A 23,670-nucleotide genomic window follows, 5' to 3' on the forward strand; every position below is an offset into this window, starting at 1 on the left:
AAAATATAAACAAATACGATTTTTCTGTAGTTAAAATTTCCAATACTAACCGTGACTCCATGCTACTATCATAAGAACGCCCTCTTCTTGAATGCTCATAGTCTGACCTGTTGTAATCAAAGTGATCTCTATCCCGAGGGGATCTTTCTTGTTCTGCATATCTAACACATAAAATAAGAAAACCAAAGTTATAAGATGAAAGCTATGTTAAAGATACCTATGAAAATCATATATTGATAATGCTGAAGCAACTCTATGACTGAACAATGTCTTACCGAACTTCTCAATAGCTTATTTTGTTGACATCATTCATTTAGTCCTGATTATAAAAGCTTTCAGCTTGTGTACAAAATAACTATTGGAGTTCACATAACCAAACCTGTCATCCTGATTCACACAGTCTAAAGGAAAAGATCTATATCTGGATATCATATACAGTTGGCATGAAAAAAGACCACCCCGCAAATGCTTTATCAAAGCAATGAACAAATGAGATCAATGTCGTTGAGTGGCCTTCATAAAGACTGGTTTAACTCATTCCAAGAGATATCCAAAGAACACGGGCTATTATTCTTCAAACCGTTTTACTGAATAGCAGTGAGAAGGATTGAAATTATTAGCAAACAAGGATAACAGTAGAAGATCTGCCATTTGAACTTTAAATATCAATAAAGTCAGTGAACCTTAAGAGAAGTTAAATACATATACACATAATACACACACATAGTAATAAATATACTAATTCATATTTTATATACAGCTAACCTTTCGAATAGTTGCGGGTTTGAATTGCGTGGGTTTACCGAATTTTTCCTAATACAGCACAGTATTACAAATGTATTTTTCTCTTCCATATGATTTTATTAATAACATTTTCTTTTCTCTAGCTTACTTCACTGTAAGAATAGAGTATATAATATATGTAACATATACAAAATATTAGTTGACTGTTTATGTTACCAATAAGGCTCCCGGTCAACAGCAGGATATTAGTAGCTATGTTTTTTGGGGAATTAAAAGTTATAGAGATAGATTTTCAACTGGGGGGGGCTTAATGCCCCTAACCCCCAGGCTGTTCAAGACTCAACTGTATACATCTATAAGTAATTTATATAACATATAGATATACATGTTTTTCTGTGCATGTAGAGAGCTGTTTTTTTTCTTTTAAAAACAGAAAGTAGGTGATTGATGAAAGGTACTAAGTACTTTCAAACCATGACAATTAATTCAATGTCCATGAAACAAAAGTTTTTAGAGGCAACGGAATGAAATAAGAAGAAAGTACTTATGGGGTAAGGAAGAGATGAAAACCACTGGAAGGAAGTTTAGAGGATGCTTCTACCTTCATAAATTATTTTAATGATTTATTAAAATTTAAAGTTAAAATTTAATTTAAATTAAAAAAATTAAATTTAATGATCATAGCTCACTAAGTGAAATAACTGAAGTACTACTATGAATGCCTGATGAACATTAGTAGTAATATTTCCAGATCTTTCATCTTAACACAATTATAAGATATGATACATACATAAAAGTACTCTCAAAGCTATAAAGAGCTATGTAAAGGATAGTAGTAACAATAAAAGCAGCACTTCAAAGTAAGGTGATTTCAACTCAGTTTTCCATTTTATAAACTTTCATTCAGTGTTTCATTCAGGATTCATTTCATTTTATAAAACTTATATGGAGTATTGGGCATGCTGAAATTATTCTTTCTCACCTCCAAAATTAGATAAAATCTAGAATTATCTACTAGAAACTCCTAGAACAGCCATTCAAAAATGATTTGTCCTTAAGCTTATTCAAGTAATACTGCAAAACCATCTAAAAGAAATAGTTCAACCTAAAATGAAGAACCTAAGAGCTAAATATTTTTTTTAAAACTTATTCAAAAAATTTAAATTGCAGGAGCACATAAAATTATTTACCTGTCTTCTGGAGAAGAGGTCCTCTGATAGGAATTATAATTTTCCCTTCTGTCATGACCGGAAGAATGCTTTCAAAGAGAAAGAACGAGGGGGAGGGGTTATTTTTTAAAATTAAGTTAAAAACACACAGAAAATGAAATATGCATCTCAGAAAATTGGTAGTGCTTTACAAATTTTTTCAAAACTTTTTTTTAATCATAAGAATAATTCATGTTATGGGGCGCCTGGGTGGCTCAGTGGGTTAAAGCCTCTGCCTTTCGCTCAGGTCATGATCCCAGGGTCCTGGGATCGAGTCCCGCATCGGGCTCTCTGCTTGGCAGGCAGCCTGCTTCCTCCTCTCTCTCTCTCTGCCTGCCTCTCTTCCTACTTGTGATCTCTATCTGTCAAATAAATAAATAAAATCTTAAAAAAAGAATAATTCATGTTATCTAAACAGAATGTAAGACAAAATTTTTAGGCCCTCCAAGGTGAGTATCTGTGGCAGATAATGTTTTCACTATGGACAACATACTTTTTTTAATAAAAAAAATTCAAAGTAGAAGAAAATAATTCTTAAATTTCTGATGCCACTTAGTTGATATTTTATTCCTTCATATTGTTTTAAATATACAGAACATCACTTTTATAAACACCTTTTGGTGAAAAACAAGACCAAAGTTTTTTCTTGGTGAAAAACATGACTAAGGGCCAGAGGTCTTCTAGCAAGAAGAGTTCACTCTTGTGGTTATATCAAAGTCTTATAATACTGCACTTATCTCCCTGAATCTATTTTGGCTTATAAAAACCACTTTAGAACAAGATGGGATCGGGAGGGAGACAAACCATAAGAGACTCTTAATCTCACAAAACAAACTGAGGGGGTCAGGGGGAGGGGGTAAGGAGAGGGTGTTGGGGTTATGGACATTGGGGAGGGTATGTGCTATGGTGAGTGCTGTGAAGTGTGTAAACCAGGCGATTCACAGACCTTTACCCCTGGGGCTAATAATACATTATATGTTTATAAAAAAACAAACAAAAAAAAACCCACTTTAGTTCTAGAAACTGACTCTAATATATTTATGAAAATTCATTTTTACTTTCAGGAAACACTGTTCAAATGTCTGACCTGTATGGCACTATGTTAGATTCTACAGATTTCAAAAACATGATTTGTGAGAGAGAGATCCTATGCCAAATCCTTTGAAAAATAACAAGACATACAAATAAATAACTCCATTGTAATATGAAACTGAAGAGAAATGTCACATAGAGATATGAACTATCCAGTTGGAGAATAAATCCTAATTTAAAAATCCAAATACAGTTAAAAAGCAAAATATTTACCTCTGTAAATAGGTAAATTTTTTCCATCACTGATGAACATTCATATTGTCCAGTTTTTTTTTTAAGGATTGAAACCATTTTAACTAACCTTAACTATAACTAATTAACAGCAGTTTGAGTCTAACATTATCACAAGTAAACTGCCAAACAGTCTCATCAACTATTGAATTTTTCTTTTTTTTTTTTTAAAGATTTATTTATTTATTTGACAGACAGAAATCACAAGTAGGCAGAGAGAGAGGAGGAAGCAGGCTCCCTGCTGAGCAGAGAGCCGGATGCGGGGCTCGATCCCAGGACCCTGGAATCATGACCTGAGCCGAAGGCAGAGGCTTTAACCCACTGAGCCACCCAGGCGCACCAACTATTGAATTTTTCTAATAGTATATACAAACTAGACTAATCTATTAGTAAGTAAGTAAGAAGCATGTGATCAAATTTGTAATTTACGATAGCCATAGTTTGGATGCTATTTTATACTGAATGCAACCATCTTAAAATCCTGTTTCTCATGTATATAACAAAGTTTTAAAAATTATTTCACTTAGCAACAAAATGAGGTAAAATTGTTGAACATGTATGACATAGTTTTCTATAAAACCTGACTTCAAGATCCCAAACCAAATATGGAACACAAGACTCATCTGATCCATAGCAACACCAAACAGGGTATTTACTGATCATTTATTGTAAGACACGGCCCATCCTGTGTAGACACTCTGGAGGATACAAATTAGGAAAAACCCTCAAGGAATTTATGATGTTACAGTGGAAAGATGGCTGTAAAGATTTTCACAATTAAATGTATCAGATTATATGTTCCTGAGAGAGCAACAGAGAAAAGAAAAGGAGGAGGAAGAGAAGGAAGAAGGGAAGGAGAGAAGAAAGGGAGAAAGAGAGAGAACAAAACTGCAGTCTACTTTTTCTTTTACAAGGCACAGCAATTATTTTGATTACATTAGGGAGAAGGCCTCAGTTCTGTGCTAATGATTTTTAACACATCTCCGCAACATCTGTTGTAAGCAAGGGGGAAAACCAAAAATATTGAAGTCGTGAATCAGGATTTTGTAAATATGATTAAGTTAACGTGACTGGCACACGGAGAAGTGCTAACAGGACATCCTGAGTAGGGAACAATAACTGAATACTGAGGAATGACTGGGTAGAGGGGGATTCGAACTAGGCTTTGGTAGATGAACAGGATTTCACTATGTAAAATACCATTTTGAGATGAGATTCATATAACTTGAATTTTCCTCTTTTCTTAATCATAGTGTCCAGATTATAAATCAGAGTAGGCACTGAAAATAATATATTGTCAAAATTACCTTTAAAAATTCTCCAAATTGTTCATTAAGCAAAACAAATGTTTATACCATGTGGTTACCTATAATCTCTAACAATATAAAGACAGCAGTATGAGAAGGTGAGTGGAGCAGGGAGCCCGGGTCCAGACCTCTGAGCAACCACTAGGCTCAGGAACCAGTCTTTAAGAGCAAGAAGAGGAAGGGCTGAAACAAGTAGGAAACTTGGTTCTTGGCAGCTAAGGATCAGTGGAAAAACAAAAACCCTCAGCTGAACCATCCTGAACCTAGCAAATGAGTCCTGAGAACATTGAGGGGAAGATGTGAGCTTTACCTGAGGTAAAAATGGGCCCCACCCAGCTAGCAGACTTGCCTGTGGCTAACAGGATAGAGAAAAGGAGGCAGACTAGGCTACAAACTGGCAGACACAGCTGAGCCACTAAGCTTGGAGGGCATGCTGAATGAAGAAGATACACACTCCTAGGATGGGACGGTGCCACCGAGGACCCACCAGGACCACAGGAGGTAAAGGTGGAGCAGCACAGTGTAAGAGGAAGAGGAAGAGGAGTCTGAAAAGACTAGACACATCTCCCTCTGTGGAAAAGGTATCGGGCTAAATCTGAGTGCTCTCGTCTAACATGGTTCAATCAAGAGCCAGTTCCTCACCAGTTCTCCACTTTCTTTGTGTCCCCAACTTTCAGCACAGTCTACCACCTACCAGGTCCATAATTAATTAACTGCTTAAGTGCCATTGGACCAATGAGTACAAGCCCCAAAGAGGCAGATTTCAGAACAATATATGAAAGTATCTACTGACAGATGGGTCTAGCTTGAGATAGTGAACTCCCACCAAAAGAGATCTGCAAGCATGGGCTGGGTGTCTACCAAGCCTTATACCCTACAGAATTTAGCAAAGATGGCGGCAGAGCCTGCCCCAGTCTGTAAGTCCATCAATTCCATTTATTAAACAACTACCAGGGCTAGTTCCTAGTGTCTCCTGCTAAGCTCAGTTTATTGTTTCTCTTTAAAGAAGGAGGTTTAGGGGTGCAGAACTGGTGGAGGAGAGAGGAAGGGAGCAGGGCCTAGATCTGTAATTAAATAAAAATACACCTTCCCCTTTACTGATTCCAAGATCCAAGGCGTGATGTGTCTGCTTGTAGATCTGTGCAGTTGAATAGAAGTGGAATGGTTTGCTCTCCTGCTAAGTCCACTGACAGGCAAAGGAACAGTTCTGAGTAGACGGAGTTACTGGTTCCTGTTACTGCTCTGACTGCATCTACTATTCTCTCCCTTTCTTGTAACTTGTCTCAGCCACACTAGACTCTGTCTTTATACTTGCTGTTCCACCTGCTTGGCATACTCTTTTCCCAGTATTTGCATGGCTAACTTCCTCATATCCTTCAAGAGTCTGCTCAAATGGCTACCTTTTCAGTGGGCCCTCCCTATCCAAAATTGCAACCCCTAATGCTAATGATTAACATTACCCCATATCTTTTGTCTGTAGTATAAGTCTAGCTCTTAATACCACTATCCTACACCATTTACTTATGGATTAAGTTTATAATTTATTTTCTGTCTTCCCACACTAGAACACAAACTCCATGAGACCATGGATTTCTGTTTTGTTCACCGTTTTATGTAAAGTGCTTAGAATAGTCACTAGGACATAAGAATTCAGTGAATATTTGTTAAATAAATGAGTGTATAATGTCTAACAGAGAGCACAGAATAAAGAGCTTGTTTATGCACTAGAAATGCAATAAGAGTCTCCCCTGTAGATAGACATGCAGGAACTATGATTAACTAAGGAAGGAGATGCCTGTCTTCCATTTCATGCTCATTCAGGGAAGTATAATCTTTAAGAAGAATGGTGGAATTCCCTGCCCTGTTAATTATTCTTTTGTAGGTGCTCACTCACATGCACTCTCTTGATTTGTGGAGGCAATGATACACATACATGCATACATGTACATGGATACACACACATCATACATCTTCCACATTCTCTCACTTGCCTTCTTGCACACTACTGCTTCTATGTGACCATGCGGCTACACTTGAAATTGTATAAATTAGATATGTGTATGATGCCTTTCTACTGCCTGGTTCTAATGTCCTAATTCCATGAATGCATTTTTTGATTAAAGGACAGGTACAAGGGGCACCTGGGTGGCTCAGTGGGTTAAGCCGCTGCCTTCGGCTCAGGTCATGATCTCAGGGTCCTGGGATCAAGTCCCACATCGGGCTCTCTGCTCAGCAGGGAGCCTGCTTCCCTCTCTCTCTCTCTCTCTCTGCCTGCCTCTCTATCTACTTGTAATCTCTCTCTGTCAAATAAATAAATAAATAAAATATAAAAAAAAAAAAAGGACAGGTACAAGTTTATATTCTTCATTATAAATTTCAAACACTTACTTTTATCTGTGCCACGCTACTTTTCATTTTCTGTTGCCAGTAGATCTGATAAGACTCCTTAAGTTGTTCCAAGTAACAGGTATAAAATGGTATGAATTCCTTGACAGTTTAATTTTTTTTGTCTGCAAATGTCACCTGAAAGGTATACCAAAGAGAGCTTTGTTAACAGTGATAAAATCTATGTGACATAACAGCTTATTATTTACACACAATGAACATTTGACCATTTTTCTTAATTAGTATGCAAAGATATATAATAATTAAATAAAAATTCAAAAATTCCTTAAACAGTTTCGCATACCAATGTATAAAGAACACAATCACAGAAAAGACTCTACATAAGAGAGAAATAATAAGGGCTTATTAAGCACCAGAAGGTATTTTAGTCTAATGACTGAGAGGAACAAAAATTAATAATTGATGTCAGATAACTTTATTCAAATTGCTTTCAGTGAGGGACACCTAAACCCACATCATAAAAAATAAGTGAACAGAATAATTATATAAGATAAAATCTATATATATGGAGTATAAAATATCTCGTTTCTATATAAAATAAGAATGAATTATCCAATGTTCTTATAATGATCACTCAAAAATAAATATGCTGAGTAAAAATATAAGGTGTTAAATTAAAATAATTAAATTTTAACATAATCTATCAAAGGCACATGACTTTAGTCATGCAGGTGTGAGAACTAAGTTATTTGGCTCAGAATAAACCTAGTCATCAACATTAAATGCTAAAACAAAAATTTTTTCAGTATCCATCTGATAATTATATTTTAGGAATTTTTGAAAAATGCTGAATTGCTACTTATGTTAACAGAGAACTGCCATTTGAGTACTTAATTGTAATTGCATATCTAAGTGGTTTATGGTTTGGTTTATGGTTTATGGTTTGTAATGAAATCACAAAAATCAAATGAGATAGAAGAAAATAAGAGAATTAAAAGAGGTAGAGAATATACAGAAAGAACTGTCCCTAGTACCAAAATAACTGAATACAACTAGGAAATGTTTGTATTTGAATGCCAGAAAGGATTATAGATCATCCAGTTCAATTCCTTTTTAAAGACAAAAATACTGAAGGTCGGGTAAGTCCCTTCAATGTCCTAAGCTATACTATCAGTAAGTGGTGAACCTGTAACTAGAAACTTAGCCTAAAGGTACTCAATTAAATTTTTTTCCATTAGATCACATACACAAATAATCTTGACACTATAAAGTGACATAGAGCTACTATCATTTAATGCAGATAGGGAAGTACACAAATCATTAGGTTAAGAAAAATTTCTATTACAGTGGTTAGCATGGCATCAAAGTTCTTATAAGCAATATATATGAGATTATTTACAAACAATCTATAAAAGATAATTGCAATCTAAAGCACATTACCACTTCTGTATTTGTAGCTGCAGTAAGACCAACACGCCCCTAGGGCATGCCCAGCAGGGAAACAGCCAGAGGAGAGGAACCCAAGGTGCCCAAATCTCTGACCACCTCTAAATCAACACATGTGCAAAACAGAGTACTACTAAGGATCAAAGAAGTGAACTGTGATATGAACACCACCTAAGAGAACTTAGAATTTAAGACTAATCAAGTTAATTACCTAAAGTCACCACTCCTCAGAGGAATATAACAGAATCTAAAGTTTTAATGTAACAGTAACAATGCCCAGAATACAATTAAAAATAACTTATCAGAAAACTGTGGTCTAAGCTTAAGAAAAAAAGACAAAGACCAACACTGACATGACCCAGATGTTGGAATTGGCATACAAGGTTTTTAAAGCTTATTCAAAAGTGCAAAGGAAAACATACTTGCAAGGAATAAAAATAAGAAAGTTTAGCAAAAACAAAGCAAAAGAAAACAAAAAGAAAAAGAAAATAGAACCAAACTGAATTTCTAAAACTGAAAAACACGTGAAGTGAAAAATTCACTGGTTAAATACTTAAAGCAAAATGGAGAAAAGAAAAAGTCAATGAATGTAAAGTAAAATCAAAAGAAATTAACCAACCTAAAAACAGAGAGACAAAAAAAATTTAATGAACAATATCAGAGACATGTGGGACAATATCAAAGGACATAATACCTGTGTAATTGAAGTCCAAGAAGGAAAGAGAGGAAAAATGGAATAAAAAATTTTTCAAAAAATAGGGAATTTCTCCCATATTTGGCAAAGTGCATAAATTTACAGATTCATGAAGCTCAGGGAATCCTAGGTGGAAAAAATACAAAGAAAACCACCCCTATGGACATGGTCGTAGATAATGGTCAATAGTCAAACTGCTGAAAATCAAAGATAAACAGAAAATCCTGAGAGCAGCAAGAGAGGCAAAAATGCATTACATACAAGGAAATAACCATTCAAATTACTGCTGACTTCTCATCAGAAACTAGGGAGACCAGAAGACAAACAATCTTAAAAGTGCTGGAAGATAAAAAACTTGTTACCCTATAATTCCATCAAAAATAAATTTTAATGAAAATAGACATTTACTAATTAAAAGAAAACTAAGAGAAAGTCAGAGAATGTATCATTAGCAGACCTGTACTACAAGAAATGCAAGAGTTCTCAGGCTGTAGGTAAAAGATACCAGTTGGAGACTTGAAAAAGGAATGAAGAAATGGTAACTTTCTCAGGAAGCATAAAAGTCTTTTTCCTTCACTTAAAATATGGTGGTCTCGGGGCACCTGGGTGGCTCAGTGGGTTGAGCCTCTGCCTGCAGCTCAGGTTATGATCCCAGGATCCTGGGATCGAGCCCCGCATTGGGCTCTCTGCTCAGCTGGAGCCTGCTTCCCCACCCTCTCTGCCTGCCTCTCTGTCTACTTGTGATCTCTCTCTGTCAAAGAAATAAAATGAAAAATATATATATGGTTGTCTTTTTAAAGCAAAAATTAATATCTTGAGGGGTTTCAGTGTATGTAGATGGGAGTATACATGATATGTAGCATATAGGAGGACAAGGTAAAATAGGCCTACATGATCTAAAGTTTCTAAATTTTTTGTGAAGTGATAATATCAACTCTAAGACACTTGTGGGAAGTTAAGGATACATATTGTGTTTCCTAGAGCAATGACTAAAAAAGTAATGTAAAAAATTCTGTAGATAAATTTAAATGGAATTTAAAAAATATTTAAATAATTTCAAAGGACAGGATAGAAGGAACAAAAAACAGAAGGGACAAATAAAAAAAGGATGGCAGACCTAAATCTAGCTGCTAATTATATGAAATACTAATAAACAAACATGTCTAACAAACAGAAGCTAGTTCTCCCTCCTCTCAGGTGAAGGCAACCCCAAAGGCACAGACGTTGTCCGGGATGGGTTTTAGGTCCCATGTGCCACAACAAGATGACTTTGTACCAAAATATACAAATCACAGGACTCTTCTTTTTTTACATGACTTTCTTCAAAGGTCCCGTTTTTATGGCTATGAATGTACAGGGCCATAAAATTTAAAATTTTATTCAATTAACTCTTGCCTAAAAGGTAATGGTTATTTTTTTTTACCCCTACCAGCACAATCAACATATCATGTCTAACAAATCCTTATCAAGTTTATCAACCAGTATTATTTATATATACACTCATCAACAAGTAATATTTACTACGCTTCTATTATTTTGCCAGGCAACTCCTAGATATGGGGTAGACAGTAGTGAACAACCATAACAAAATCCCCTCCCTACATGGAGCTGATATTCTAGTTATAAAAAGTAAATCTATATTGATAAGCAAAGCTTAATTAAGCCCGCTCAAGCCAAGTGGCTTGTCAGGTTTTTTTGTTTTTGGGGTTTTTTTTGTTTTTTTTTGTGCGCATGCAAGTTTCAAATCATTACTTATATAGGACTGAAATAATTCCTGTAAAAATTTTTTGCCTATAGGTTTAAATATACTTATCAATCAGTGAGATCTGGAATATACTATATAGACAAATTAAAAGCCTAGAGAATTGTCAGTGTCCTTAATTTTTTCTTATGTCCAAGATAATCAGTGCTAAGTCCTTATAAGATTGATACTATATTTTACCTCCATGGAGGATTCCACTCTCTTATATCCTAATATTATCAGACAAATTAATCAGTCACTTATTGTCCACAGAGTTTCTGTTTCCCTACAATCACCTAAATACTCCTTCTATAAACTAACATTAAGAATTGAATTATGCAGAAGGAACATCAAAAGAAATCTGTGTGAAAGACTCTACTCAGTACTGTTCACTATTTACAGGAAATAACCTGATGGAAACTGCTGCTATGATCACCACCACACATCACCCGTGACTGATTTCCAGGACTTTTTGGGTCCAGAAGTGTATTTCTGCATAAAGGATGAAATATTGGAAGATAACATTTTCTAATCCAATTCCATTGTGAACCTGCTGAAATTATTAGCACATTCACATCATGGTTTTTTGGGGAAGAAAAGATAGGGTGGGATATGGACTCTTGGCATTATTTAAATCCTTATTACATATTTTCTATTCGTGAGGACTTATCTTAGTATGTACCTGAAATAAGACTAATTTTAAAATCACCTGCTACCTAAATACTGTGCCCAAGTTGATAATGGAGATACCTTCAACTCTAAAGCCAATAATACGCAAACTTTTAAAAAGTATTTTCTGGAGCACCTGGATAGCTCAGTCAATTAAACATCTGGCTCTTGGTTTTGGCTCAGGTTTGATCTCATGGGTTGTAAGATGAAGCCCCACATCAGGCTCCATGCTCAGGGGGTGTCTGGCTTAAAGATTCTCTCTCTCTGCCCCTCCTCCACTCTCACGCATGGGGGCTCTCTAATATAAATAAATTTAAAAAAATTTTTAAGTGTTTTCCTTAACTATATAAACGTGTTCCATTGATACAAAAGTCAATTAAAAATAATAAAATGGTTGGTGTCCCAAAGCTGATGTGCACTGGTGAATGCAGGCTAACCATTACTGTTCAAAACCAGCCAATAGGAGAGCTGTCAATGTACACAGTAGCTCTTCAACAAACTAATTTACCATTGACACTATAGAGCACATTACAATAAGATTCCTGAGATATCCGGAGATTAACCAATTAAGTACATATACTTCCCATTTTAGAATTCTGAAATGTATAATTTAAATTAAGATAATAACAGCAACAATAAAGAATGATAAACTACTGCAGCCACAAAGATACAACACTAAGCATTTCATTTGTATCTTCTTCCTCAATCTTCATAATTACCTTGCTTTTTTATTTTTTAACGTCTTTTTTTTTAAGATTTTATTTATTGACAGAGATCACAAGTAGGCAGAGAGATAGGCAGAGAGAGAGAGGGGAAGCAGGCTCCCCGCTGAGCAGAGAGCCCCATGTGGGGCTCGATCCCAGGACCCCCGAGATCATGACCCGAGCTGAAGGCAGAGGCTTTAACCCCTTAACCTCATTTTTCAATGGGAGAACTGAGGTTGGAAGATTTAAAACAATGTGTCCAAGTCCATTATAGCTAGTAAATGGCAGCGGCTAAAATCCAAAAGGTTTTCCTGATGCCAAAACCATCTGATATTGCAACCCAATGAAAATGGTAACAATGGGGCACCTGGGTGGCTCGGTGGGTTAAAGCCTCTGCCTTCGGCTCAGGTCATGATCCCGGGGTCTGGGGATCAAGCCCCGCATCCGTCTCTCTACTCAGCAGGGAGCCTGCTTCCCCCTCTCTGCCTGCTGCTCTGCCTACTTGTGATCTCTCTCTCTGTCAAATAAATAAATAAAATCTTTAAAAAAAAGAAAATGGTAACATTTATATACTGATACCAAATTGATAAACTCCACAATGTAAACAGATATAGAAAATTTTCCTATCCTAAACTGATCTAATTGTCCAAAGTTCCAGAGAGCAAAGGTATTGATATTAATATAAGGCTCAACCTACTTCTTTTTAAACATGCAAAATAATATTTTAAAGATTCCCTTTGTTTAATCAACATAGCTAGAATTCACTCTTTAAGCAAATAATTCACTTAACTCTATTGTGCAAAATTTAACATTTTCCTTGGTTCTGAAACCTGGCTTCTCTTCTCAACTTACCTAAACATATATACACAGCAATCTTCTGTGTATTTTATTTCAAATTACCTTACTTATTTAAACTTGGTGAGTTTTCTTTCTGATCAGTGTGTATCGTCTCTCCCTTTCTACCCATCACCCATCATCAGCAAGTAATTTTCTGGCAATCAAACACAATCTGTTAGATTTCCATGTCCCAAAATATAACTGTGAAATTGACAGTATTATAAAGTAGACTGCTACTACAGTTCTAACACAAAATGCATAAAGTCCTATCATCGTCCAGATTTATACAGAATATGCCCATAGGGAAATTCTGAGAGTTCAACATGTGCATGCTTGATACTTAGACTAATCGGAAATTCCAGCAATGAGAGCAATTTATCTAGAGTTTATAGCTCTCACTGCTCTTCCTAGTATCACTGTGTGGATTTTATGATGAATTATTAAATTTCTCTCTCCTGTCACAAGTAAGCAACTCAGCAAAACCACACCTGCTCCCCTGAACAAGGAGGGTATTTTATAATAAGGAGATGAAGTTTAGAAATAATTTTCCTATCAGTTCAGCAAGCATCAGAAAGCAAAATATTTAATAACAATTGTAGGATGCACTTTAGGCTGTTAACTGGAAACCATGAAATTGCAAATTCTGCAATTATCTCAAAAATTCATACTCAACTAATGGTTGAAATGCACTGGTTTCTCAATGACTTCGGTTGAGTACTCTTACCATTGGCCCTTAGGTGTCCTCAACCAATGTTAAAGGAACTTGCTGTAACTTACTATCAAAAATTAAAAAGGGATCAACAAAGTAGATTCCCTTTAGTTTGCTCTCCTGCATTCTACATAGCAGCACACTTGGCAAACTTCAACCACTGTAACAGAGTTAAAAAAACAAACAAACCCAACTTAGTTGTTCAACTGGGAAAATGCTAATATTAAACAGTATTCAAAAGAAAAACTAGTTTGAATATGTTCTAAATGCAAAACTGAGTGGGGGTGGGATGTGGTAATGGGATCCTCAAGAAAATCCCCAAATAGGACCCAAGCCCCTGGCCCTTCCACATGGCGATTTTCCTTCCCAGGCAACGGATATGAAAAACAGGTTGGCCACACTTCTTAACTTATATATGTCACAACTATGACAAGATTTGTCATAGTATGTAAAGGTCATTTGCTATGGCCTTTACATATCTGTATTGAACAAAAAAATCTTTTAAGAAAACAGCTTTCCTACTGTTTTTTCTTGCTATTTTTAAAAATGTGCACATATCAGTGAGAAATATGCCCCATAATATGTCACATAAGGAAAAATGATTTTGTGATTTGATTCAGCATAGTTCTACAATTTCAAGAAAATAAAAGCCCCAAACACTACTATGATTTTGAGAAAAAGTCACCAGGTACAAGTAACAATCCCTTACCTGCAATTACAAAATCTGAAAAACTCTGAAAACACAAAGATTTTTCTTTATCCTTTTTAAAATAGAAGTATAGTTGACACACAATGTTATATTAGTTTCAGGTGTACAACATATAGACTTAACAACTCTATACATTATGCTGTGGTCAGCACAACTTCCAAAGATTTTTCTTAAGCTCATCTGGTACCAACCTGAGACTTAAGGTGATTCTTCCCAGAAATACTAATGTGTTTGATTAGAAGATGTAAGTTACCCTGGATCCCAAAAGAGTGATTATTTCATAAATATATGTGCATTATATTTCTTTAAAATCTGAAAAACTCTGAATGTCAAAATAGTTCTGGCTCCCAAATAAAGAATTGGGAGACCTGTACACTCTGTTGTTTGCTTCCTAGTCAATGAATAAATCAGGTGTGCTCATTTGAATGACTGAAGATTCCCATATTCAAGTACAGGGATGAAAGTTGTGCAGACAGCACCTGCATTACTGTTTTTCTTCATATAGGAATGGACAAAATATGAAAGACTTTGATTAGTTTCTGACTCTGTGTAGAGAAATATAGAATTTCTTAACATTTTAATGAACTCAGTGATACCAATAGCCATACTAAAAATTATTCATTATAAAATGAGGAGTTATCCTTCATTCATTTCCCAGTATCATGAAGTTGGCACAAAATGGTCTGTACTTAACCAAATAAATTGAAAAGTGATATGACCATTTCAGCATGCTACTTAATTAAAAAAAATTCTTTTGTTGGTACATACGAAGATTCTCTAATGTGCTCCTTTCACCAGAATGTAGGTTCTTTAAGAACAGGAATTTGTCAATTTCTTTTGTTTCAAAATTTCTATTGGCTTTTTCTTTATTTTCCAATTTAGTTGGTTTTCAAGAAAAATTCTAAATACTGAACTTCTTTACCGATTCATTTAAATCTAAATTATGACATCTATGGGGCAAATTTCCTTTATCCTGTTCCCTCTCAAGTTCCATTCTTTCTCTTTTCCTACAGAGTCAAATTTTTATTAATACTTATTTTGACAGATGAGTCTACATTTGATGCCTATAATTCTTAATCTTCCATTAACCCCTCTTAGACTCCACAGTTTGCTTTTATACTCCCACTACTCCATAGTACTTATTAAAGTTACACAATGACTTCCCCGTTGCTAAATCCAGGGGTCACTTCCTTCTTTCACCTGACACTGGTCTAGCAACTGGTACTGCTAAATCTCTCTTCTTGAGAAGACCACATTTATCTGGTTTTCCTTGTCTCTCTTCTCCTGTCTACCCCTCTAACATTTACTATCCTGTAGAGTTTAATCTTTATTTATACATTTTGACTGTTTAGTTCATTTCCATTTTCCTAATAGAGAAAGCCCTCAATCTATATTTGTTAAATGAACAAATGAATAGTCTTTATATTTTCTTTCCCATATTGTGTCTGGAAGACTATCTCCACCCTCATACTTTCAACTAACATTTACAAGAATGACTTTTACTTTCGCCTCATCTTCTATACAGAGTTCCAAACATTTACGTCCAAATGTCTATAGAAAAAAAAAAAAATCAATCCATGTGGATGCCCCAAAGGCCCTCAGAACTAGAGAAGTTTTGGTAATCATCATTTCCTCTTCTCCTCAAACCACCTCTCTTCCTCTAAGATACTACCTACAAAGCCAGCTAAGTGACAATTTTCTTTTCTTTCCTCCCAATTAGTACCAAATCTTAGTATTTCTACCTTCAAGTTTATAAATAGGACAAAGAATCAAATCTACTCCCCCTCCTCATTCTCTCTGCTACTGTATACAGAAGATGTGGGGAAGGCTCAGTTTCAAATGGTTCCATAATTAGACAACCTTAATCTCATTTCAGAGGAAGGCAATTTTTTTTTTAACCTTTCTAGTAACATTTCTCACAAGGTCTTCTTTATGTCTAGGTTATTAGAACTTTTCCAACTTGCTTCTAAAATATTATTATTTATGTATACATCGAACTTGTCCATTTCCATTATATTTCACCCATACAGGACAAAAGTTTCCCTTAAATATCTGCAAAGCTGCCCACAGGGAAACTTTGTCCTTAAATTAAAAGCACATTCCACCACAATATATTCAATATTATTTCATGCTTTTCAAGTTACCTTTTAAGCTTTTAAATGGAAATTCTGCTCAATGGACCAATTATCAACAATCTATTCCTACATATAATTATTGTTCAGCAGCACTCCTCTAATTACAGAATAAAAACAAATCCTAAGGGAGCTCTCTGCACCTACAGAGTGCAATCACTTGTATTTATACTCAATCACTTGTATTTATATTCTCCAAAGCCCACCTCATCTTGCCCATATACCCCTTGGTTTACAATTCAACTGCATGGCAACAGGATTTAACTTTCCTCACTAACTCCAGCATCTTCATTCACCGAACAAATATTATCATTCTGGGTTTTCTCGGTCTAGTGATTAAACTAAGTTTACATCAATTTTCAGCAATACAAAAAAGAGACAAAACCTCAAATTTCAAATCTATACTGTAACCCTCACCACTTAATAGTAAAGGAACAGACTTGTAGTCAAGAAATAGCTCTAGTGTTTCTTTTTAGCCACTGAATGCTTCCTTGTTCATCTTGTGTTAAAGTTCGAGTTTGTGCAGAAGAGACTCCTCTGTGAGGTCATAAAAATTGTGAAACTTTGTACAACACAAACAGGTAAACAGGACTACAAAAACGATGAGGACGGAGTGAAAACTGACACTTACCTTGAGAAGTTGTACAGTAAAGTCTTTATAGAAAAAAATAAGAACATATAAGGTTAAGAGAAAGAGCAGTATGGTCATGGTCTTTTTCTTTCTAGTTTTTTACTTTATCCCCTATTCTTTGGAATCAAGAATAGAGATTAAAGGCAGTGTCTGTGAATAGTGAGGAGATACATACATTACACTGCACACAAGGTACTGATGTCTGAGAGATGAAAGTTCCTATCCTCGGGCAGAGAAGAAAAGTCCAAGTACTGTAGCAATGTTATAGACACAGTACTTCTGGAAAAGAGGAAGTGCAACCAAGTGGGTCTAGGGCATACAGAAAGAAGTGGTTCTAGAAGCTGAAACCTGAAGAACAAGTAGGAGCATGGGGGGGGGGGAGGTCACTTCCCATATGGAAAGGGGAAAAATCAGCATGTTTAAAGACTCCAGATATAAAAGAGTTTAGGGGATTCTCAGCTGTTTGAGCAGAGTACATAAGACTGAGCAGAAATGAGATGGAACATGAGATTCAAAAAGCTAAAGCATGAAAAGACATTGTATGAGATCCCTGGATTCTGAGGTTCTCGGTCACTACTGTGTATCAAGAACCTAGGACTGTGCTTGCCACTTAATAGGTTCCAATTCTAAAATTAAATATGGGGGGAGGGCGTGTAGACTTCTAATGATTATCCCTATTTCTTCCCACACAGAACTCCCTATAATGATATTTTGACAGATGCTTTACCAAAGAATACCACAACAGACTTGTCTCACCTATCAACCCTGATTTCTAGGAACCCCCAAAATGTTTGTCATCAACTGCATCAAGATAGCACTATTATCAATATAGTCTTCACTATATTGAAGTCCCGTGTCTTCACTCCATGTTAACCTGGAGAGCTTCCTGAATAAACTTCCCTATTGAGATGAAAACAAAACAAAACAAAACAAAAACAAAACCAGTTCCTTTAAAGGCATTGCAAGAGGAAATCTGACCCTGCACGGTTACTTCAACTTACTAAACCATGTCTATAATTGAGTATACTTCATGCCTTCAAACATTCATGTCACTTTATTCCTCGTCCCCAAAAATATGTTCCTCTGTTTGCCTAAGTAAGTATATGGGCTGATATTCTGCTAACACTCACAGCACAGCTTTGAAAGTGGCCTGATTATTAATTAAAGGGCCATTTAGTCAACCACAATCTAAGTTTTTAAAGAAAACCTGGAAGTGGTGGCCTCCACTGAGAAATTTATGAAGTAGCCCCCAGATACAAAGTACTACATTTCATGACTGAGGCAACTGTCACCAAATCTAGAATAAAACTGTCTTGATAAAATAATTGAGGGAAGGAGTCACAGGGTGACTTTTCACCTGGAAGAGCTGAACTCTGTCTATCCTGATTCATTTGAATTAGGCCCAAAGTTAAGAAAAATATGAATCTTCACTGAGTTTCTTCCTCCTTCATTTCTCCCTCAAGATGAGTTTTATTTTATTTTTTATCTTCCAAGTTTTTAATTTAAATTCAAGTTAGTTACCATACAGTGTAGTATTTATTTCAAAAGTAGAATTCAGTGATTTATCACTTACATATAACACCCAGTGCTCATTACAAGTGTCCTCCTTAATGCCCATCACCTATTTGGCCCATTACCCTGCCCACCTCCCCTCTAGCAACCCTCAGTTTTTTCCTATAGTTAAGAGTCTCTTAACTATGCTTCCCTCTCTGTTTTTGTCTTATATAATTTTACCTTCCTTTCCCTATGTTCCTGTTTTGTTTCTTAAATACTATATATGAGTGAAATCATATGGTATTTGTCTTTTTTTTTAAGATTTTATTTATTTATTTGTGAGAGAGAGAGAGAGAGAGAGGGAGAGAGCAGGAGCAGTGGGGAGAGGCAGAGGGAGAAGCAAGCTCCCTGCTGAGCAAGGAACTCAAGGTGGGACATGACCTGAGCTGAAGGCACAGGCTTAACTGACTGAGCCACCCAGGTGTCCCTCTCTGACTTATTTTGCTTAGTATAATGCACTCTAGCTCCACCCATGTTATTGCAAATGCCAAGTTTCATTCCTTTTGATGGCTGAGTAATATATATACCACAATATAATATATATAATACATCCTCTTTATCCATTCATCACTCAGTGGACATTTGGGTTCTTTGTATAATTTTGCTCCCATTAGCTTCTATAATCACAGGAGCCCTAATGTCTCCAGACTGAGCTAGCTTATGCTATCTTTTTGGTATCTGTTCTCTGGGAAAAGACTTACTAACTTGGCTACAAATAGCAAAGGCTTGCTTTAATCCATCACTTCCTCTCCTGATGTATTATTTTTGAAGAAAATGCTTTGAAAATTTGCACTTTCTTGTAGGCAATGAATTATCTCTTCCAATGTCCACTTGGGAAATGTATACACGGATAAAATATTTAGGCTACATATTTAGTAAGTCCAGAAATTTGCTGAAACTAACATGCCAGAGGCCTTTTTGTTTTATCACCTTCCCATGCTAAAATTTTCAAAGTTTAGATGGTAGAGAAATGCAATAAGGAAGCCCACAGAGTCATCAGTAGGATTAGCATATTGCAAATAACCACCTCTTTCTTAAACTAGCTCTAGGCCAGCCATAACTTACACCAAGTTAGGGACATATCAGGTAGTACAAAATTCAGTCTCTAGATACAAGTGAGTAACAAACAGGAGATAATGTATAAGTTAGGGCACAAATATTATAAATGTGTGCGCTCTTAGATAGTGTCAGGTAAAACAAGTTAATGTATACCACCTGGCAATGTACAATCATCACGGAGAACAGTTAACCAGACCCCAGCCAAATGAGGTGGGAAATACTCCATGAAAGCAGCATGGGCACTTAAAAGTGGAAGGGCAACATTCAAAACCAAAGGACAAAAACTGAGGCAAGAGAACTCATCAACTATATCACAGTAGTAACAATAATAGCTACATTATGTCAGGCACTGTGCACAGTGCCTTATACACATCATCTTCCTTTATCCTCAAAACAACTTCACTAAGTTAGATATTATTATCATTCACATTTTTCAGATGAAGAAGCTGAGACTAGAGATGTTAGGTAAGGTGCCCCAAGTGACAGACCTAGTAAGGGCTGAATCAAGACTGGAGTCTTGGCTTCCTAGTCCATCATCCAGCATCAACACAAGTAGGTCTCCTCCTACAGATGATGCTTGTCACAACACTTCTGCGAACGAAGTCACATTTTCAATGTCAATTCTAAATTCGCTTTTCCACAGTAGGACCATAATTGAGGTTAACTCCCAAGTTCACAGGCAATCCTAAACCAAGCTTAAATACGAGAAGGAGGAGGTAGGTTAACTAGTTTTCTGAAGGCCAAATCTGCTTGTTTTTCTATCGGCTATTGCCAGTCTGTGGGACACCTAAAAATGTAAAGGGAACTCTTACTATGCTTTCAATCACCACTTATTTCTTGCATCCGGAATATTCTTTCTCAAAGTTTTTCCTTCTCAATCTCAAAAAGTCGTTGTGAGGATTAAGTCAAAATAAGTAAAGTGGTTACTGCAGTTAGACTCAGCGAAATGAACTATTACCGACATGTACAAGTGTATAGTAGGATACGAAGCTCGATGGCTTGGACACACTTAAGACCCAACTTGGGGAGTATCACCTTATTGGAAATAAATCAATTTATGGAAGGATAAAAGAAGGCAAAGAGCTCATTTAAAAAGGAACGAAGAGCCCCAGGACTAAATACTAGAAAGCAACTTCATGGGGCAAATGAATGGAAAAGAAACGACCAATGAAATTCTAAAGAAGCTGTCACAGGTATATTACGCTAGAAAGGGGCATAAGAGCGGAACTTCCGCTACTTTCTAATTAACTACAGTTCATTAATCCCACTCCCACGGCCTGGAGCCCGGACACTAAAAAAGGGGCCTTGGGAAGTCCAAACGACTGGACAATCTCTAAGTAATCCGCGCCGACAAGACAAGAGGCCCAGCAGCAAAGCGCTAGACTTCCGCAACAAAGACACCGCGGAGAGACAGCTCCAGGAACCTCACTAGGGAGCTAGGTTCGTCCGCGCAGTCAGGGACAGAGCTCACGCTCGCACTTCCCACCCGCTCAGACTCCTCCGCCCGACCGGCTCTCACACCTCGGCCTCGCGGGCCCGGGGCGCCTAGAGGAAAGCCACGCATACCCTGGCGCTGCCGACGGCGGTCCCAGCCAGGCGGCACCCTCTCCTGGTCCCCTTTAAATTCCCACCCGTACCGGCAACTCGCCAACCCCACTTGGGTTGGCTGCCTGAGGCGAGTCTAGAGTTCGGTAATTACCTGGAGCTACACCTCGCCGCCATTACACCGGAATCACGTCACTTCCCCTTCCCGGCCCGGCAGTACGAGGAAGGCGGTACGTGAAATACATTAAAAACCTGACGCTAAATTCACTTTAAAACGTTATCCTATTAACTTACTTTAAATGTCCTTTCGTAATACCAAATTAGAGCAGCTGGTCTGGCCTTAATTTTCTCTTTCAAGACGGCGACAAAAGAGAAGTTAACTCAAACTACAAAGTCCGGCATTCGCCGCCTGGCAGGGCGGAAATGACGTCACAATTGTACTATTTTTCCGGCTGTGAAGGTCGCAATGTACGGGGGGAATTGTAGTTCTTGGTAGGAGCCGGGGACATCCGGGCGGCTCGTCTGAAGACCGATAGTGATGAGGTTCTGGCAGAATTTACTCTAAAGCTACTTCTCTACAGCTGGCAAAAAATAGACCTTTCTAGTCACTTTCCCGTGATAATCTTAAGAGCAGACACCTTTTTCAGACTCTTTTCAGTAGTTATATAAAGAATCAATATAAGGGAAAATGTCAGAAGCGTTAACTGTCTTTAACGTTCCAAGATTTCAAGCCTACGGGAATGGGAGAATATTGGACCACAAAGTGAAGTAATGAGGAGAAGCTAATTTTGTAGAGAGGATGATGCCTCGTTTGAGTTTAAGATACCAGCTGGCAAGACATCCTGAGGGTAAGGAGACTGGCTGGCCAACTTGGAAATAGCAGACGGTGCAGAGAAGTGGTAATCAGTGAAATAGTTTTTAGTCTTTACAGTAGTAACAAAATCAAAGCTCAACTATTTCTTACTGTTTTAAAAATTATCTTTTCTTATAGCTACTGTATCTTTATGTTACTCAACCTTCTATACATCAGGCCTGGTTTCTCCGAACATTTCTCTATTAGAATTTTAGAGAACTTAACTCGGCTGACCCTTTCTTTGAGGCAGAAGAATATAGTGATTACAGATAAAGTCACTGGAGCGGGCCTACTTATGTTTAACTCTTTCTATTGAGATAATCCTGGATGATTTTTCTTGGGCAACACTGTGTGCCCATTTTCTGTTAGGTAGGGAAAAAAATTAGTACCTACCCCATAGAATACTTTCAAGAGTTGAATTAGTTGATACACTTGTTGTATGTGACTTAATTCCTACTACATAACAGTATTATCTATTCTTTTTCGTATTTAACATATTTCACCATAGTTAAAGCACATTTTTGTATTTTTAAATATTTAAGTGAATAGATTTCAGTTGTACCAACACAGGGCACAGGAGATGAATCTGATAAACATTTGTATCTGTATCTGAATAAAAAGCACAATACCACCCCTACAATTATCAATAGGTATAAAAAAGTTAGAGTTGAAGCTAGGGGAGTTAGATGGAGCTGGAAAAGACAAGTTTGTCCTTTCAGAATTTGCTTCAGGAAGCAAACTGTGATATAGGGTTCAGAATGTCAGATGGTAAAAGGAAAAGGGAGGAAATGGAATTGGGCACAGGTAACTCCAGAGCAAAGATGAAGAGTCCTACACTATGATAAAATGGCTCAGCCCTCGTAACACATTCTTGCTCAGTCATTGGCTGGAGCCCCCTTAAGAAAAATGTGGCCTCAATTCAAAACCTGAGATGTGCTTGGAAGTGTTAACAATTGAAATCTGTCACCTAACCACACTCCTAGCAGAGTTTTTTCTTGAAAAGGTATCTGAGCAGAGTATCTCTTTTCAACTGTCGCAGTCCACCGCTTGCATCGTTCAGATCCACTCTATGTACACTTACAGAGTAATTCCTCTGGGGTTCCAGTGGCCTCTCTTCCTGAAGAGAAACTCAAAAAAGTTAGAACAAACTACGGTCCCCATCTTTGCAGGTAGCCTTGAGCCACCGCTGAACCTTTCTCTTCCACTATTCATTCTAAATTCCTCTCCCTCTCAGCTACCAGTTTTGCTGGTCTCAGTAGTTAAACTGGTGGTGTGGAAACCCTAGTTCCTGAGAAATTTGAGCCCCCATTAATAATTGTCTTCTCATGCAGGTGTTGCTGTACTTGCCTCTTTATAGTCGCTATTGGGCAAGGTAGCACTAAGAGATGCCCAAGTGGATCACCTGAGTGCCACACATTTTCTTACCTGTTCATGTCATGTAACATCAAACCTACATTCC

At 36.9% G+C, this 23,670-nt stretch overlaps 1 protein-coding gene across 4 annotated transcripts in view; it reads right to left on the bottom strand.

Annotated features, from left to right (window-relative positions):
* Window positions 1-21,542, bottom strand: part of CWC22 (CWC22 spliceosome associated protein homolog) — a 76,495-nt gene extending 54,953 nt beyond the window's left edge. For 2 of the 4 annotated variants that reach the window (XM_046019607.1, XM_046019608.1), the window contains exons 1-4: window positions 20,302-20,397; window positions 6,971-7,105; window positions 1,935-2,002; window positions 51-161 (exon numbers count right to left, since the gene is read on the bottom strand). In XM_046019607.1, the coding sequence (XP_045875563.1) occupies window positions 51-161; window positions 1,935-2,002; window positions 6,971-6,997 (206 nt within the window). In that variant the 5' untranslated portion in view covers window positions 6,998-7,105; window positions 20,302-20,397. Of the gene's footprint in view, window positions 1-50; window positions 162-1,934; window positions 2,003-6,970; window positions 7,106-20,301; window positions 20,398-21,512 lie in introns of those variants that run through there. The other 2 variants (XM_046019606.1, XM_046019605.1) reach the window with 2 other exon arrangements.
* Window positions 21,543-23,670: the final 2,128 nt, after the last annotated feature.

Source organism: Meles meles, chromosome 9, assembly GCF_922984935.1.
Source record: "Meles meles chromosome 9, mMelMel3.1 paternal haplotype, whole genome shotgun sequence".
In the NCBI taxonomy this organism is placed as follows: Eukaryota; Metazoa; Chordata; class Mammalia; order Carnivora; family Mustelidae; genus Meles; species Meles meles.